This window comes from Schistocerca americana, chromosome 1 (genome assembly GCF_021461395.2).
Source record: "Schistocerca americana isolate TAMUIC-IGC-003095 chromosome 1, iqSchAmer2.1, whole genome shotgun sequence".
Taxonomy (NCBI): Eukaryota; Metazoa; Arthropoda; class Insecta; order Orthoptera; family Acrididae; genus Schistocerca; species Schistocerca americana.
In genome coordinates, this window is record NC_060119.1 from 1,039,792,938 (window position 1) to 1,039,812,612 (window position 19,675).

At 41.1% G+C, this 19,675-nt stretch overlaps 1 protein-coding gene across 1 annotated transcript in view; it reads right to left on the reverse strand.

The window, feature by feature from the left end:
• LOC124549354 (WD repeat-containing protein 46) overlaps nucleotides 1-19,675 on the reverse strand; it is a 69,952-nt gene that overhangs the window by 20,922 nt on the left and 29,355 nt on the right. The window contains exon 7 of the mRNA XM_047125238.1: nucleotides 17,770-17,869. Within this exon, the coding sequence (XP_046981194.1) occupies nucleotides 17,770-17,869 (100 nt within the window). The remainder of the gene's footprint in view (nucleotides 1-17,769; nucleotides 17,870-19,675) is intronic.

Below are 19,675 nucleotides of genomic sequence, written 5' to 3' on the forward strand. Positions count from 1 at the left end.
GTTAAAGCGGACGGCCGAAAGCAAGGGGAAACTACAACCGTAAATTACCTGAGGACATGCAGCTCTACTGTATGGTTAAATGATGATGGCACCCTCTTGGGTAAAATATTCCAGACGTAAAATAGTCCCCCCATTCAGATCTCCGGACGGGGACTACTCAGGAGAATGTCGTTATCAGGAGAAACAAAACTGGCATTCTATGGATCAGAGCGTGGAATGTCAGATCCCTTAATCAGGCAGGTAGGTTAGAAAATTTAGAGAGGTAAATGAACATGTTGAAGTTAGATATAGTGGGAATTAGTGAAGTTCAGTGGCAAGAGGAAAAAGACTTCTAGTCAGGTGTATATAGGGTTATGAATACAAAATCAAATAGGGGTACTGCAGGGGTAGGCTTAATATTGAATAAAAAAAATAGGAGTGCTGGTAAGTTACTACGAACAGCATAGCAAACGCATTATTATAGCCAACATAGACACGAAGCCCATGCCTACCACAGTAGTACAAGTTTATAAGCTAACTAGCTCCGCATATGATGAAGAGAGTGAAGAAATGTATGATGAGATAAAAGAAATTATTCAGATACTGAAGGGAGACAAAAATTTAATAGTCATGAGAGACTGGAATTCGATAGTAGGAAAAGGAAGAGAAGGAAAAGTAGTACGTGAATATGGAATGGGGGTAAAGGTATGAAAGAGGAAGCCATCTGGTAGAATTTTGCACAGAGCATAAATTAATCATAGCTAACACTAGGTTCAGGAATCATGAAAGAATGTTGTACACATAGAAGAACCCTGGAGATACTAAAAGGTATCAGATAGATTATATAATGGTAAGACAGAGATTTAGGAACCAGGTTTTAAATTGTAAGCCATTTCCAGGGGCAGATGTGGACTCTGACGACAATCTATTGGTTATGAACTGTAGATTAAAACTGAAGAAACTGCAAAAAGGTGGGAAATCAAGGAGATTGGACCTTGATAAACTGACTAAACCAGAGGTTGTAGAGAGTTTGAGGGAGAGCATAATGGAACAATTGACAGGAATGGGGGAAAGAAATACAGTAGACGATCAAATAGGTAAAAAGACGAGAGCTAGTAGAAATCCTTGGGTAGCAGAAGAAATATTGAATTTAATTGATGAAAGGAGAAAATATAAAAATGCAGTAAATGAAGCAGGCAAAAAGGAATACAAACGTCTCAAAAATGAGATCGACAGGAAGTGCAAAATGGCTAAGCAGGGATGGCTAGAGGACAAATGTAAGGATGTAGAGGCTTATCTCACTAGGGGTAAGATAGATACTGCCTACAGGAAAATTAGAGATCTTCGGAGAAAAGAGAACCACTTGTATGAATATCAAGAGCTCAGATGGAAACCCAGTTCTAAGCAAAGAAGGGAAAGCAGAAATGTGGAAGGAGTATATAAAGGGTCTATACAATTGCAATGTACTTGAGGACAATATTATGGAAATGGAAGAGGATGTAAATGAAGATGAAATGGGAGATACAATACTGCGCGAAGAGTTTGATAGAGCACTGAAAGACCTGAGTCGAAACAAGGCCTCGGGAGTAGACAACATTCCATTAGAACTACTGATGGCCTTGGGAGAGCCAGTCATGACAAAACTCTACCATCAGGTGAGCAAGATATATGAGACCGGCGAAATACCCTCAGAATTCAAGAAGAATATAATAATTCCAATTCCAAAGAAGGCAGGTGTTGACAGATGTGAAAATTACTGAACTATAGTTTAATAAGTCACAGCTGCAAAATACTAACGCGAATTCTTTACAGATGAATGGAAAACCTGGTAGAAGCTGACCTCGGGGAAGATCAGTTTGAATTCCATAGAAATGTTGGAACACGTGAGGCAATACTGATCTTACGCCTTATCTTAGAAGAAAGATTAAGGAAAGGCAAACCTACGTTTCTAGCATTTGTAGACTTAGAGAAAGCTTTTGACAATGTTGACTGGAATATTCTCATTCGAATTTTAAAGGTGGTAGCGATAAAATACAGGGAGTGAAAGGCTATTTACAATTTGAACAGAAACCAGATGGCAGTTATAAGAGTCAAGGAGCATGAAAGGGAAGCAGTGGTGGGGAAGGGAGTGAGACAGGGCTGTAGCCTCTCCCCGATGTTATTCAATCTGTATATTGAGCAAGCAGTAAAGGAAACAAAACAAAAATTCGGAGTAGGTATTAAAATCCATGGAGAAGAAATAAAAACTTCGAGGTTCGCCGATGACATTGTAGTTCTGTCAGAGACAACAAAGGACTTGGAAGAGCAGTTGAGCAGAATGGACAGTGTCTTGAAAGGAGGATATAAGATGAACATCAACAAAAGCAAAACGAGGATAATGGAATGTAGTCGAATTAAGTCAGGTGATCCTGAGGGGATTAGATTAGGAAATGAGACGTTTAAAGTAGTAAAGGAGTTTTGCTATTTGGGGAGCAAAACAAGTGATGATGGTCGGAATAGAGAGGATATAAAATGTAGACTGGCAATGGCAAGGAAAGCGTTTCTGAAGAAGAGGAATTTGTTAACATCAAGTATAGATTTAAGTGTCAGAAAGTCGTTTCTGAAAGTATTTGTATAGAGTGTAGCCATGTATGGAAGTGAAACATGGACAATAAATAGTTTGGACAAGAAGAGAATAGTTGTTGTTGTTGTTGTGGTCTTCAGTCCTGAGACTGGTTTGATGCAGCTCTCCATGCTACTCTATCCTGTGCAAGCTTCTTCATCTCCCAGTACCTACTGCAACCTACATCCTTCTGAATCTGCTTAGTGTATTCATCTCTTGGTCTCCCCCTATGATTTTTACCCTCCACGCTGCCCTCCAATACTAAATTGGTGATCCCTTGATGCCTCAGAACATGTCCTACCAACCGATCCCTTCTTCTGGTCAAGTTGTGCCACAAACTTCTCTTCTCCCCAATCCTATTCAATACTTCATCATTAGTTATGTGATCTACCCATCTAATCTTCAGCATTCTTCTGTAGCACCACATTTCAAAAGCTTCTATTCTCTTCTTGTCCAAAGTATTTACCGTCCATGTTTCACTTCCATACATGGCTACACTCCATACAAATACTTTCAGAAATAACTTCCTGACACTTAAATCTATACTCGATGTTAACAAATTTCTCTTCTTCAGAAACGCTTTCCTTGCCATTGCCAGTCTACATTTTATATCCTCTCTACTTCGTCCATCATCAGTTATTTTGCTCCCCAAATAGCAAAACTCCTTTACTACTTTAAGTGTCTCATTTCCTAATCTAATACCCTCAGCATCACCCGACTTAACTCGACTACATTCCATTATCCTCGTTTTGCTTTTGTTGATGTTCATCTTATATCCTCCCTTCAAGACACCATCCATTCCGTTCAACTGCTCTTCCAAGTCCTTTGCTGTCTCTGACAGAATTACAATGTCATCGGCGAACCTCAAAGTTTTTATTTCTTCTCCATGGATTTTAATATCTACTCCAAATTTTTCTTTTGTTTCCTTTACTGCTTGCTCAATATACAGATTGAACAACATCGGGGAGAGGCTACAACCCTGTCTTACTCCCTTCCCAACCACTGCTTCCCTTTCATGTCCCTCAACTCTTATAACTGCCATCTGGTTTCTGTACAAATTGTAAATAGCCTTTCGCTCCCTGTATTTTACCCCTGCCACCTTTAGAATTTGAAAGAGAGTATTCCAGTCAACATTGTCAAAAGCTTTCTCTAAGTCTACAAATGCTAGAAACGTAGGTTTGCCTTTCCTTAATCTTTCTTCTAAGATAAGTCGTAAGGTCAGTATTGCCTCACGTGTTCCAGTATTTCTACGGAATCCAAACTGATCTTGCCCGAGGTCGGCTTCTACTAGTTTTTCCATTCGTCTGTAAAGAATTCGTGTTAGTACTTTGCAGCTGTGGCTTATTAAACTGATGGTTCGGTAATTTTCACATCTGTCAACACCTGCTTTCTTTGGGATTGGAATTATTATATTCTTCTTGAAGTCTGAGGGTATTTCGCCTGTTTCGTACATCTTGCTCACCAGATGGTAGAGTTTTGTCAGGACTGGCTCTCCCAAGGCCGTCAGTAGTTCCAATGGAATTTTGTCTACTCCGGGGGCCTTGTTTCGACTCAGGTCTTTCAGTGCTCTGTCAAACTCTTCACGCAGTATCTTATCTCCCATTTCATCTTCATCTACATCCTCTTCCATTTCCATAATATTGTCCTCAAGTGCATCGCCCTTGTATAGACCCTCTATATACTCCTTCCACCTTTCTGCTTTCCCTTCTTTGCTTAGAACTGGGTTTCCATCTGAGCTCTTGATGATCATACATGTGGTTCTCTTATCTCCAAAGGTCTCTTTAATTTTCCTGTAGGCAGTATCTATCTTACCCCTAGTGAGATAAGCCTCTACATCCTTACATTTGTCCTCTAGCCATCCCTGCTTAGCCATTTTGCACTTCCTGTCGATCTCAATTTTGAGACGTTTGTATTCCTTTTTGCCTGCTTCATTTACTGCATTTTTATATTTTCTCCTTTCATCAATTAAATTCAATATTTCTTCTGTTACCCAAGGATTTCTACTAATCCTCTTCTTTTTACCTACTTGATCGTCTGCTGCCTTCACTACTTCATCCCTCAGAGCTACCCATTCTTCTTCTACTGTATTTCTTTCCCTCATTCCTTTCAATTGTTCCCTTATGCTCTCCCTGAAACTCTGTACAACCTCTGGTTCTTTCAGTTTATCCAGGTCCCATCTCCTTAAATTCCCACCTTTTTGCAGTTTCTTCAGTTTTAATCTACAGGTCATAACCAACAGATTGTGGTCAGAGTCCACATCTGCCCGTGGAAATGTCTTACAATTTAAAACCTGGTTCCTAAATCTCTGTCTTACCATTATATAATCTATCTGATACCTTTTAGTATCTCCAGGGTTCTTCCATGTATACAACCTTCTATCATGATTCTTAAACCAAGTGTTAGCTATGATGAAGTTGTGCTCTGTGCAAAATTCTATCAGGCGGCTTCCTCTTTCATTTCTCTCCCCCAATCCATATTCACCTACTACGTTTCCTTCTCTCCCTTTTCCTACACTCGAATTCCAGTCACCCATGACTATTAAATTTTCGTCTCCCTTCACTATCTGAATAGTAGCTTTCGAAATGTGGTGCTACAGAAGAATGCTGAAGATTAGATGGGTAGATCACGTAACTAATGAGGAGGTATTGAATAGAATAGGGGAGAAGAGGAGTTTGTGGCACAACTTGACAAGAAGAAGGGACCAGTTGGTAGGGCATGTTCTGAGGCATCAAGGGATCACAAATTTAGCATTGGAGGGCAGCGTGGAGGGTAAAAATCGTAGAGGGAGACCAAGAGATGAATACACTAAGCAGATTCAGAAGGATGTAGGTTGCAGTAAATACTGGGAGATGAAGAAGCTTGCACAGGATAGAGTAGCATGGTAAGCTGCATCAAACCAGTCTCAGGACTGAAGACCAAAACAACAACTTACACATCTGAGATATTTTAAGAACTGATGGATTCATTACTGCAGACTACTGTATAAATTTTCAAAAAAACTTATGACACTGGACTGAATTAACTGGATTTTATTAGAACTAACAGTTTCAGCCATAGGCCATCATCTGGTGTGAAAATCACTTACAGCATTTCATTTGTCATGAATACTGAAACAAAAAGCTTTCAGTTTTTTAATCCACATGAAACATACAATAAAAAACTCATTCTTAGTATTTACAACTGCAGCAATCGTCTTTTTCATATGACATAACAACAACAAATACATATTGTATAAACACTGTACTGTACATTTAATTTCTTTCACTTATACAATTTTATGCAATGTATCAAAGAGGATTACGATTGTTGATCATATATGCCCATTACATATGTTTTTGATCATATTTTGGGTGTTTTAATTTTTCCTCGATTCTGTATTTTCCTCAAGTTTGCATAGCATGAACACGTAAAACAGGCATCTCATTGTAAGGTGTTAAACTGCTGTTTCATCATGTTACAGTGACTAAATATTTAAAGATAAATGGTGTTTGAACACTGATGGTTAATCGTTATGCTGCAGCACAGTTAAACAATATCACTGACAGCCAGAATTCTGCTAACTCAATGGTGCTTGTTTCACGTTACATTATACAGCAATGCAATATAAGCCACAATTTGAACCTCTCCTCTAGGTCAGAAAAGTGCTCCTAGAAAGTTTAATTGACTCAACCTGGAGTAAAATTACCAATTAAATTTATCCCCAAGCAAGGATAAAAACTTTGAGCGAGGCTTTGTCCCACTCTGATACAGCCAGTCAATATCGTATGCAGAGGAGTATATTACAAAAGATGACAGCTTCTTACACCGTAATCCAGCATTTAAAAGGGTAAGGTACCTCAGTGTAACATAAATAACAAGGGTTCCTTGGGATAGTTACTTCTACATCTGTCGATGACTCCCCATCCAATATAAAATCTTGCAACCTCCCTTGCAAGATACCCTCCATCTAGTTGCAACTTTTGTTTGACACCACACATGATAGTTATTCTGAAAGGGATAGTTGTTACTCGCCATATAGCGGAGGTGTTGAGTCGCAGATAAGCACAATAAGAAGACTGTCTCAAAATAAGCTTTTAGCCAACAAGGCCTTTGTCAAACACACACACACACACACACACACACACACACACACACACACACACTCGCAACTCACACGCACTTCAGCACAGTCTCTGGCAGCTGAAGCCAGACTACGAGCAGCAGCAGCGCATCATGGGGAGAGGCAACTGGGTGCGGGTACAAAGGAGGCTGAGGTGTGAAGGGGAAGGAGTACCAGGGTAGGTGTGAGGTATACTGAAGTGCTGCTGGGGAGCATGCAGGGATGCGGTGGACAGACGGTAGGGTAGCTAGGTCCAGTCAGAAGGTTAGCTGGAGGGTGTGGGAGAGAGGGGCGGGGGGGGGGGGGGGGGGGGGGTTGCGGAAAAGGAGAGAAGTAAAAAAACTGGGTGCGTTGGTGGAATGGAGGGCTGTGTAGGGCTCAAATGGGAACAGGGAAGGGGCTAGATGAGTGAGGACAATGACTGATGAAGGTTGAGATCAGAATGTTTGTGGGAACATAGGACATATTGCAGGGACAGTTCCCACCTGCACCACTCAGAAAAGCTAGTGCTGGTCTGAAGGATCCATATGGCACAGGTTGTGAAGCAATCACAGAAATGAAGAACATCATGTTGGGCGGCATGCTCAGCAATAGGGTGGGTACAGTTATTTCTTGGCCACAGTTTGTTGGTGGCCAGTCATGTGGACAGACAGCTTGTTGGTTACCATACCCATGCAGAATGCAGCACAGTGGTTGCAGCTTAGCTTGTAGATCACTTAACTGGTTTCACAGGCAGCCCTGCCTTTGATGGGACAGGTGATGTTTGTGACTGGACTGGAGTAGACGGTGGTGGGAAGCATATGGAGTAGGTGTTGCATCTAGGTCTATTAAGGAATATGAGCCATGAATCGAGGGATTGGGAGCAGGGATTGTGTAGCGATGGATGAAGATATTGTGTAGGTTCAGTGGATGGCAGAATACGACTGTGAGGAGAACATACACAATATCCTCATCCATCCCCACACAATCCTTGCCCCCAACCCCTTGCCTCATGGCTCATATCCCTACCTGTGAAACCAGCCATGTAATCTACAAGCTAAGCTGCAACCACGGTGCTGTGTTCCACATGGGCATGACAGGAAACAAGCTGTCTGTCCGTATGAATGGCCACCAACAAACTGTGGCCAAGGAACAACTGGACCACCCTGTTGCTGAGTACACCACCCAATACAATGTTCATCATCTCAATGACTGCTTCACAGCCTGTGCTATATGGATCCACCCCACCAATTCTGAATTGCACAGGTGGAAACTCTCCCTGCAATATATATCCTACTTTCCCACAACCCTCCTGGCCTCAACCTTCATTAGTCATTGTCCTCACCCATCTAGCCCCTGCCCTGTTCCCATTCGAGCACTACACAGCCCTCTATTTCCTGCATGCTCCTCAGCAGCACTTTACTGTCCCTCCTCACCCTTGTCCCAGTATCCTATCCCCTCTCCACCCCAGCCTCCTCATTACCCTTACCTAGTTGCATCTCCCACCATGTGCTGCAGCTGCGGCTCATAGTCTGGCTTCAGATGCCAGAGACTGTGCTCATGCGAGTGTGAGTTGCATATGTGAGTGTGTGTGTGTGGTCTATTTTTGACAAAGGCCTTGTTGGCTGAAAGCTTATTTTGTGACATTCTTTTTGTTGTGCCTATCTGCGACACAGTGTCTCTGCTATATGGTGAGTAGATACTATCGTTTTCATAATATTGTTACATTCCATTCTAGATTTTCCATTGTTACGTATGATGGTTAACAAGTTTTGGTGTGGTACTGACTCAAATGCTTTTTGGAATTCAAGAAATACAACAACCACCTGTCTTCCCTGATCCATAGTTTTCAGGATGTGATGTTAGAAAAGCACAAGTTGGATTTCAAAAGATTGATGTTTTTGGAGTCCATGTTGGTTGACATGGATGATATAATTCTGTTCTGGATACCACATTATGTTTGAGCTCAGAATATGTTCTAGGATTCTACAACAGACAGATGTCAATGGGATTGGACAGTAGTTTTGTGGGTCATTTTGCTACCCTTCTTGTAGACGAGTATGACCTGCGCTTTCTTTGAACCACTGGGCACAGTATTTGTTTGATGCATGTATGCTATATAATGGTTAAAGAAAGGGCCTCACTCAGCTGCAAATTCTGTATAGAATTTGAAAGGGCTTCCATCAGGTGCATGGCTTTTCTCAAGTGTTGTGATTTCAGTGTTGATCAACACCACTGACACTAATGTCCACATCACTCATCTTTGCAGTGCTGTGGGTATAGACTCGGGCAGTATCCATGGATCTTCCACATGGGTCTTGACATTATCTGTGCTGCCACTGACAGTATTAATATATGAGCAAAACATCTTTGGGATATGAGAGATGTCTTAGCGATAAGATTCTGCTGCTATGACAATCAGCAAAGGCTTCATGTATTGCCCTTTGGTCAGCCAAACAAGTTTCATTCAGCAAATCTCTATCTACAGCCTTATGCTTAGCTTTACATCTCTTGTGCAATGATCTCTGTTTATTTACAAAGACTATTTACCATGGACAGTTCCTTCTGTTCTACAAGGTCTATCCAGAAAACTGTTGGAAGATAAAAGTCTCTGCGGTTTTCCCCGAAATTTTTGATTAAATTTCAGGATGAGCTTGGTGGTCAACAGATGGATCCAATTGTAAGTTTATGCCTAGCCTTGATATCAAGTCTTGTGAAATCTCAGCTGCACCTTTAATTTCTGTCTCAATCAGTTCCTTGTCAACTGTGACAGACAGACAACCTCCACTACCTGACTAGCTTTTCCTTTCCACTTAGATTTAACTGGGATCTAAAAAACTCTCACTGCTGTTGATTGCAGGTTTTTCTTTACCTAATATTATGTGAGTTCTGCTGATTTGTTATGTGTTCTCCAAATCCTGGCACACTGACGTGAATGATTTGGTAGTCGATCACTAGGGTTTTAATAGTCTCATCTCTGGCAGGTCATTTCTTTGGGTCTTACACTCCTACTTCTTGTGCAGCCACCATTATGTGACCTGCTTGGAGTCAAGCATCTTAAAAACATTTGTGCGCTCCCCAGACACACAGTAGATATCTGGATAGGAACCTCTGACCAGCAAAACACCCCTGAGCCATTTAAGATGGAATTTCATTTTCAACCCAATCACAAATGTCCTTATTCCAAGCAGTCACTGCCTAGCTTGTCACAGAACCTCTAAAATGAGTAGTTGAAGCCTTTCTCCTAACTCACAACCATGGGGCTAAAATCAGTTTTAGGGACAATGCTACAGACTGTGAGCTTGTAGAAATTATGGTCATCTCAACATCCTCTGTCAATTGCTGGAATGATCCAAGTATGAAACTGTAGCAACAACAGGCATTATTTGTTCCAGCATGTACCACAATCTGCAGCTCATTGCACCCCTTTCTCTCAGTAACTGGCAGAGGACTGGTAAGTTCACTTAAGTCCATGAGGTGATCCTTCTTATCCTCCACTGTCACTACCCTATGGGGTAACATTATTTTCCATCTGATTAAATTGCTTCTGATTAACACACCACCATACTTTTACTCTTGTTTCCACCTGACACAAAACATGGCAGCTTCCTGACAGGTAAAGTATTCTCACTTGCTCAATGTCAGTTGCAGTGGAAGACATCACTTCAGTTTTATGGGAAAGGAAGATTGGTGATGTGCTTTGAGTTCTCCCTGATCCGTACTTCCCCTATAACGGGAGCCTAGAATTATCACCAACATTCAACTCAAAGTGAAGTATATGATCATTTGATAGCAACTGACACACACTGGGCTCAAGAATAGCATTCACAGTGGGGCTGTAATGTGGTTGGAGGGAACTGAGACCATGAATCCTGTCCTTAAGCCCATAAGAGTAAAAGGTCATGGAGATCTCTTCTGAACAGCACATTGCAAGGCACCCCGGTATGAACAAGGCAAAGTTTTTAAACTCAGAAGAGTGTTCATAGAGCCACTCTGTAGCAATTCTGGACGTGTGGGGAATCGCATTGTTGTGCTGGAATTTCCCACGTATGTCAGAATGCACAATGGACATGAATGGATGCAAGTGATCACACAGGATGATTACGTATGTGTCACACGTCCGAGTTGTATCTAGACATGTCAGGGGTCCCACATCACTCCAACTGCAAACACCCCACACCATTTCAGAGCCTCCACTAGCTTGGACAGTCCTCTGCTGACATGCAACGTCCACGGATTCATGACATTACCTCCATACCTGTACAGGTCCATCCGCTCAATGTAATTTGAAATAAAACTTGTTTCACCAGGCATCATATTTCCAGTCATCAACAGTCCATTGTCGGTGTTGATGGCCTAGGCAGGGCGTAAAGCTTAGTGTCGTGCAGTCATCAAGGATACAAGAGTGGGCCTACGGCTCCAAAAGCCCATATAGATAATGTTTCATTGCATGGTTCACATGCTGACACTTGCAGATGGTCCTGTGTTGAAACCTGCAGTAATTTGCAGAAGGGCTGCACTTCTGTCACACTGAACGATTCTCTTCAGTCATCATTGGTTCTGCTCTTGCAGGATCTTTTTTCAGCTGCAGCAATATTGGAGATTGGATGTTTTACCAGATTCCTGATATTCATGGCACACTCGTGAAATAGTCGTACGGGAAAATCCCCACTTCATCACTACCTCAGAGATGCTGTGTCCCATCGCTCATCGGTTTCTTGCCGGATTATCGAACATATTCTCAGTTCAAATATAATGAATTTCTTTGAGACAGAGAAGTTGCTGCCCATGCATCAGCAAGGCTTTAGAAAGCATCGCTCCTGCGAAACGCAACTTGCCCTTTTTTCACATGATATCTTGCGAACCATGGATGAAGGTTATCAGACGGATGCCATATTCCTTGACTTCCAGAAAGCATTTGACTCGGTGCCCCACTGCAGACTCCTAACTAAGGCACGAGCATATGGGATTGGTTCCCAAGTATGTGAGTGGCTCGAAGACTTCTTAAGTAACAGAACCCAATACATTGTCCTCGATGGTGAGTGTTCATCGGAGGTGAGGGTATCATCTGGAGTGCCCCAGGGAAGTGTGGTAGGGCCGCTGTTGTTTTCTATCTACATAAATGATCTTTTGGATAGGGTGGATAGCAATGTGTGGCTGTTTGCTGATGATACTGTGTACGGGAAGGTGTCATCGTTGAGTGACTGTAGGAGGATACAAGATGACTTGGACAGGATTTGTGATTGGTGTAAAGAATGGCAGCTAACTCTAAATATAGATAAATGTAAAATGCAGATGAATAGGAAAAAGAATCCAGTGTGTCTGAATACTCCATTAGTAGTGTGGCGCTTGACACAGTCATGTCGATTAAATATTTGGGCGTAACATTGCAGAGTGATATGAAGTGGGACAAGCATGTAATGGCAGTTGTGGGGAAGGCGGATAGTCGTCTTCGGTTCATTGGTAGAATTATGGGAAGATGTGCTTCATCTGTAAGGGAGACCGCTTATAAAACACTAATGCGACCTATTCTTCAGTACTGCTCGAGCATTTGGGATCCCTATCAGGTCGGATTGAGGGAGGACATAGAAGCAATTCAGAGGCGGGCTGCTAGATTTGTTACTGGTAGGTTTGGTCATCACACGAGTGTTACGGAAATGCTTCAGGAACTAGGGTGGGAGTCTCTAGAGGAAAGGAGGCATTCTTTTTGTGAATTGCTACTGAGGAAATTTAGAGAACCAGCATCTGAGGCTGACTGCAGTACAATTTTACTGCCGCCAACTTACATTTCGCGGAAAGACCACAAAGATACGATAAGAGAGATTAGGGCTTGTACAGAGGCATATAGGCAGTCATTTTTCCCTCGTTCTGTTTGGGAATGGAACAGGGAGAGAAGATGCTAGTTGTGGTACGAGGTACACTCCGCCACGCACCGTATGGTGGATTGCGAAGTATGTATGTAGATGTAGATGCTCCGACTATAACACCACGTTCAAACTCACTTGAATCTTGATAACCAGCCATTGTAGCAACAGTATCTGATCTAACAACTGCACCAGACACGTCTTATATTGGTGTTGCTGACCACAGTGCCGTATTCTGCCTGTTTACATACCTTAGCATTTGAATATGCTTGCCTATACCAGTTTCTTCGGCGCTTCAGTGTAGAAAATAGCTGCTGCAATGCAAATCAAGTTAGAAAGTTGATTGAATGAAAGGGGTGAGATATTCTTAAGGAAGTGGAGGAGTTCAAATGGCTCTAAGCACTATGGGACTTAACAAGTGGAGGAGCGTTTATAGCAAATCGCAGGACCCATAAGTCATACAAGGTCCAAAATAAATCTGACTCTTAACTCATATGGCCAAGACTAACAGTGATTTGTGGACTTAATATTTACACTGGCCATCATATCCAGACATATTGGTTGTAGAATCATTCAAAGATAGGCTTAAACTCTATAGTTTCATAATACCATGAGCATGGAGTAGTAGCAGTGGGGTGTCATTTTAATTTACATAGTACATTCTTAGAAAATTGCAAGTATGTTGGTAGCAGAAAGTAGAAACACCCCTACGAAATAAGAGTGAACACATTACCAGATAATTTGCCTGAGACCATCAGTATGATAGTCCACAAGTGAAAGACATATTTCAGACACTGTGGTTACAAACAGACCGAATCTTGTGTTTCTGGAAGTTTTCCCAGTGGATTGGATATTTGATTTTTTTTTTTTTTTTTTTGGGGGGGGGGGGGGGGGAGGGGGGATGCATCCAGGATATTAACAACTCTTGCGTCAATATTTTGGCTGATAACCTTCGAGTTTTCTCCAGGTGAGTTGCTTGCAAGATTTTTAAAGCACTTTACACCATGGAGTAAACATACATGCATCAGAGATAAAACTGTTAATGACAACAGCGTCTCTCACTGATAAAAGTTTAGGCCTCTAAGAGTAGAATGAAGCAAGTGCACAGTTACAGAATTTACATTGCTTAGGAAGTATTTGGCTGATTATTATGGATGACATATGTTGAAATGCCAGGCAGTGAAGACTTAACATTTCCTTTGAGAGTACAGCAGACGTGAAGTGAGGGGTTTCTATGATTAGTTGAGCTGGAAACCCTCGTCTCGGTTAAGCAGATTATCTGCTAATTGTATTTCCACAGCTTCCTTGACCAATGAAACCCAGTACGATGAGACTGTCACCAGTATTTTAAATTACCCATAATCCATGGAATGGCCAGTGGAAATAAGAGGGTCATTCAGTAATTAATGAGACAAACTGGTCTGAGGAAAAAAACTGTTAGCAGGGCAAGTTTGGTACTTTTATGGCTTTAAGTTGGCATCACTGGGATGAACCCTGATCAGCTGATTTATCAACATTGTTTTGTTTATAACCTCAAAAATACATTTCAAGATGGCAACTCCATTTGAAACATCCACATTAGTTGAACAACATTCTGTTATTCGTATTTTACTAGCTGAAGGCGAGTAACCAGTGAATATATACTTTAGAATGTCTAAACTTTATGGTGAAGGTTGAATGAATCATGAAAATTTTTACAAGTGGATAAAGCAGTTCATAAATGGTTGCAACTCAGTGACTGACAAACAGTGTTCTGGTTGACCAGTTGCAGTTTCAACTCCCTCACTTGAAAGTCAAATTGATGACATTATTCATGGCTACCACCGTGTGACTGTGGAAATGATTGATAATGTTCAAGTTAGTACTAGTACAGTAAAAAAAAAAGTTCTGAGCACTATGGGACTTAACTTCTGAGGTCATCAGTCGCCTAGAACTTAGAACTACTTAAACTTAACTAACCTAAGGACATCACACACATCCATGCCCGAGACAGGATTCCAACCTGCAACCGTAGCGGTCGCGCGGTTCCAGACTATAGTGCTTAGGACCGCTTGGCTACCCCGGCCGGCCAAGGAAACAAGGTTGAGAGTGTACACAAAGCCAAAGGAACATTATGAAAGAGAACGTGAGCACTTCTTCAACAAAATTTTAACTTGTGATGAAAATTGCGTTCACTATTATGAGCCAGAATCAAGTATGGAGTGGAAGTACACCGACTCACCTGTCAAGAAAAAATTCAAAATCCAAGCATCAGCAGGAAAAGTAATGTTGACTGTGTTTTGGGATGCTGAAGGTCCAGTCTTTTTTATTATCTCAAAGAGCAGCATACTACTCGGATTTGTTTTTAAACAAGGTAAAACCAGCCATGAGAGAGAGATGTCATGGATCTCAGAGGAGAGGTGCGACTCTCCAGCAAGACAATGTACATCCTCATATTGCTCAACTAACCTGTGAAACCATCGACAAAATGGGTTGGGAAGTACTGCCTCATCCCCCTTACAATCCCGATTTAGCACCTCATGATTCCCATTTGTTTGGTGCAGTGAAGGAGGCATTACAAGGGAAGAGGTTACAGGACAATGAGGAGGTGAAAAAGTTAGTGGGAAATTGGTCCAAACATCAAGAGTTCTTTCTAGCTGGAATAAAAAAGCTTGTAGCCTGTTGGAACAAGTGCATAAATGTTCAAGGGGATTATGTTGAAATAGAAAAGGTATTGTTTTGTAAAAAAACACACATCAAAAAGGTTTTGCATCACCCCAGTTCCCACAACTCCTGAAGACAGGCGTTGACTGTGGATACTGTATCACAGGTACAGACTCTTTCACTGTTCAGAGATGTCATTAAACCTGCCCAAAGATATAAACAACCATGCATGAGCAGTGCCTACTAGACGTCGGGGGTCCGACAGCCGATTAGTTACAGTCATTCCACAAGGAAGGACGTACATGGCTCGTGTTGTCTGTAGTTCAACCATGCCTAGACAGTCAGTACCATGGTTCAATCGTATCCGCATTGTTACTTTGTGCCAGGAAGGGCTCTCAACAAGGGAAGTGTCCAGGCATCTCCGAGTGAACCAAAGCGATGTTGTTCGGACATATAGAGACAGATGAACTGTCGATAACATGCCTCGCTCAGGCCGCCCAAGATCTACTACTGGATGACTGCTACCTAGTTTATGGCTCGGAGGAACCCTGACAGCAGTGCCACCATATTGAATAATGCTTTTCGTGCAGCCACAGGATGTCGTGTTATGGCTCAAACTGTGTCCAATTGGCTGCATGATGCATAACTTCACTCCCCACATCCATGGCGAGTGCCATCATTGCAACCACAACACTGTGCAGCGCGGTACAGATGGGTCCAACAACATGCCAAATGGACCGCTCAGGTTTGGCATCATGTTCTCTTCACTGATGAGTGTCGCATATGCCTTCAACCAGACAATCGTCAAAGACGTGTCTGGAGGCAACCCGGTCAGGCTGAATGCTTTAGACACACTGTCCAGCAAGTGCAGCGACGTGGAGGTTCCCTTATGTTTTGGGGTGGCATTATGTGGGATCGACGTACGCTGCAGCTGGTCATGGAAGGCACTGTAACAGCTGTACGATATGTGAATGTCATTCTCAAACTGATAGTGCAACCATATCAGCAGCATATTGGTGAGGCATTTGTCTTCATGGATGCCAATTCGCACCCCCATCATGCACATCACGTGAATGACTTCCTTCAGGATAATGACATCGGCCAACTAGAGTAGTCAGCATGTTCTCCGGACATGAACCCTATCGAACATGTCTGGGATAGATTGACAAGGGCTGTTTATGGACGTGACCCACCAACCACTTTCTACATCTACATTTATACTCCACAAGCCACCCAACGGTGTGTGGCGGAGGGCACTACGCTGAATAGCTATTGAGGAGTGGGACAATCTGGACCAACAGTGTCTTGATGAACTTGTGGATATATGCCACAACGAATACAGGCATGAATCAATGCAAGAGGACGTGCTACTGGGTATTAGGGGTAACGGTATGTACAGCAATCTGGACCACCACCTATGAAGGTCTTGCTGTATGGTGGTGCAACATGCAATGTGTGTTTTTCATGAGCAATAAAAAGGGCATAAATGTTGTTTATGTTGATCTCTATTCCAATTTTCTGTACAGGTTCCGGAACACTAGGAACTGAGGTGATGCAAAAATTTTTTGGTGTGTGTGCTTTTTTCTCCAGGCCGATTTGTGTCTCTAATTATTGAATGACCCTCATACTATGTTCAGTCACTGTTACTTGTGGGCTGTAGAAGGCAAGTGTTTCACTGGTGTCCATTTCAACAATCATTTACAGTGCATACTGCTTGTTGTATGTACCTTTTACCATACTCATAAGGAATTTCATACATACCCACACAAATACTGTATGTAAACTGGCCATTCCATTGATTACAGGCAAGTTACAATACTGGTTGCAGACTCGTCCTACTTTAATACAGTGGTCACGAAAGTTGAAGAAATATAATTAGCTGACAACCTGCTCAACCAAAATGACGGTTCCCAACTCAACAAATTATGGAAACCCTTCGTTTCAAGTCTGTGCTCTTGAAGTAAGTATTAGTCTCCAAGTTTTTCCACATGAAAATTTGAACATATGCCTTCCATAATAGTCAACCAAATACTTTGAAAGCAATGTGGATTTGCTGACTCTGCAGTTGCTTTGTTTTACTCTTAGAGACATGAAGTTTTATCTGTCAGCGATGCTCATGTTACCCAACAGTGTTATCTCTGACACACGGATATTTACTCCACAGCGTAAAGTGCATCAAAACTCTTACAAGGAATTCATCCTGAGAATGGCTGAAAGATTGTATGCCAAAATATCACTACAAGAGTTAATAATATCCCTGAAGCACTCTCAAAAAATGATGGAATATAATACCCAATATTTTTGGAAGAGTCACTGAACCATAATGTGGTTAGGGATCTTTTGATCAACAAATGCAAAAATGCTCTGAGAGTATTTGAGTTTGTTGAAACTGATAGACAGTACCAATCAATTAAAAGACAAAATGAGAAAATGTAATTAAAATTGGACAAACACAGAAAACTGTGGTTAAAGTTCAAAGACATTTTCCTCATTTCCATCTCATAAAAAACTCGTCAACACTAGAATTTTATCAAAACTAAACAATACCTAAGAGAAACTCAATTATAAAAATACATGTAATTAAATTTCTGTACTTTTCTTACATGCCTGCAGGGTCAACAGCTACAGCCAATAGTGGATGCTTGTGGCACAACATTTTGGCAAGTGGTTCACGGACATTTGGACTCCACATAGTTACAGTACCTGGTAGCATAAGAAATATACAGAATAAATAAACTAATCACAATCTCAGAAAAAATAGTAGATACATAGAAACAAAGGGAATAGACAGAGATGATTTGGAACAATAGTGCTTATCATATGGAACAGAGAAAAATATTCATCCTTGATATTGAGAAATTCTAAAAAATGTGTGTGTGAAAATGAAAGACTGACAGACACCAACAAACTGACTGAATAAAGGTAACTTTATGTAGTGCAGAACAAAATCGGACAGAACTCGAACTCCGATCTGTAACAAGTTAGATTTCACCTTTCCCTAAGATCTAACTAAAGAACATGAAATAGATTCTTTGAGGTCATGTGTAGCAGTAAGATGGGTATAAGAATAAAAGGACTTCAACTATAGAAATCCTAGATTGTTAACTTTTTAGTGTGGTGACAGTTAAATCATGAGCAACTAGAGAACCAATATCTAAGTCTTTGCACTGCCTTTTATCCTCTTTTCTTCAGACATACAAAAAAAACTTCACAATGCCTATCGCTGCCTATTTTGTTTCTAACACACTTATAAATACTAATCACGAAAAGATAATGTAATAAAGTAAATTGCATCTTAACAGACCTTAAGAATACTACTGGACTCAGAGGTTAAACCCTGTATAACAATTAAGCAGCTTACAGCAAAACAAGGGTAAGCACTATAATGAGACGCACAAAGTATGCTCCTTCAAAGTGTATCATAATTTATGGCAAAATTCTTAGATATTACAGTGTATGTGCCATGTCACTAGTTTCCAAAATGACATTCTGAAGAGGCAATGCAAAGACAGTGTGTCAAACTGTTACTTGGAGAGCTTACTTTTTCATTAGTCCAGGTGTTCTTCTTCAAGGAGAGTACATTTGAGAAGGTAGCCAGCAACACAGGCAGCCAGATTTAATAGACTAATACTTTCTTTTCTTCAGACAGCATACAGTAACTGATGTAACTCAAGTGAAAGTGTTAATGAATAATGCAAAAAATGGTGACCACCGTCCCAGAATTTTAATATTTAAAATTTTATGTCAACAAAGAAATTTCTTTAGAAGGTAATGTTCATTTGACTTCAAACACTGAGAGATCTAAAGCAAAAACTATATTGCAAATGCGTTATGTTAATGGAAAGTTCACAACAATAAAACAAAAATCAAGGGCAGGCCACCATGTTACTTACCTGCTGAAGGATGCTGGATAGGTCATAGGCATACTGTTTACTAGTGTATGTTGGGGAATCTACAGTTATTTATACAAAAAAACTCAATAATTGCTGGCAGAATGTGTCATTCATTTGCACTCTACAGTCTCCAGGAAACGTCTGGTGATAATTAGGCACAGGAGAAAATTGTTTTATTTCATGACCAAATTGGGTGTTATTTTTTGTCAAACTCGCCGTTATTTCTTGGCAAACCCAGCGTTATTTTTTGGCAAACCCAGTGTTATCTTTTGACAAATTCAGTGTTGTTTTTTAAAATCTTTGCCCAGACAGGGACATGGACCATAGACTTTTACGTTAAAAGACTCACACTGTGTTGAAAGTCAGTGTTATTTTTTGGCAAATTCAGTGTTGCTTTTTGTCATATTTACTGTTGTTTTTCCTGTCAAATTTGGTATGATTTCTTGTCAAATTCCATGTTTCTTGCCAAAATCTGTGTTGTTTGTTTGTGCCTTCAAGTTCAGTGTTGTTGGTTTTGTTTCCACGTGTTGTTGGTTTTGTTTCCACCAATTATGCGGGTTTTTTCCAACTTCAGTGCTGTTTCTTAACAAATTTGGTGGTTTTACAATGAAATGAA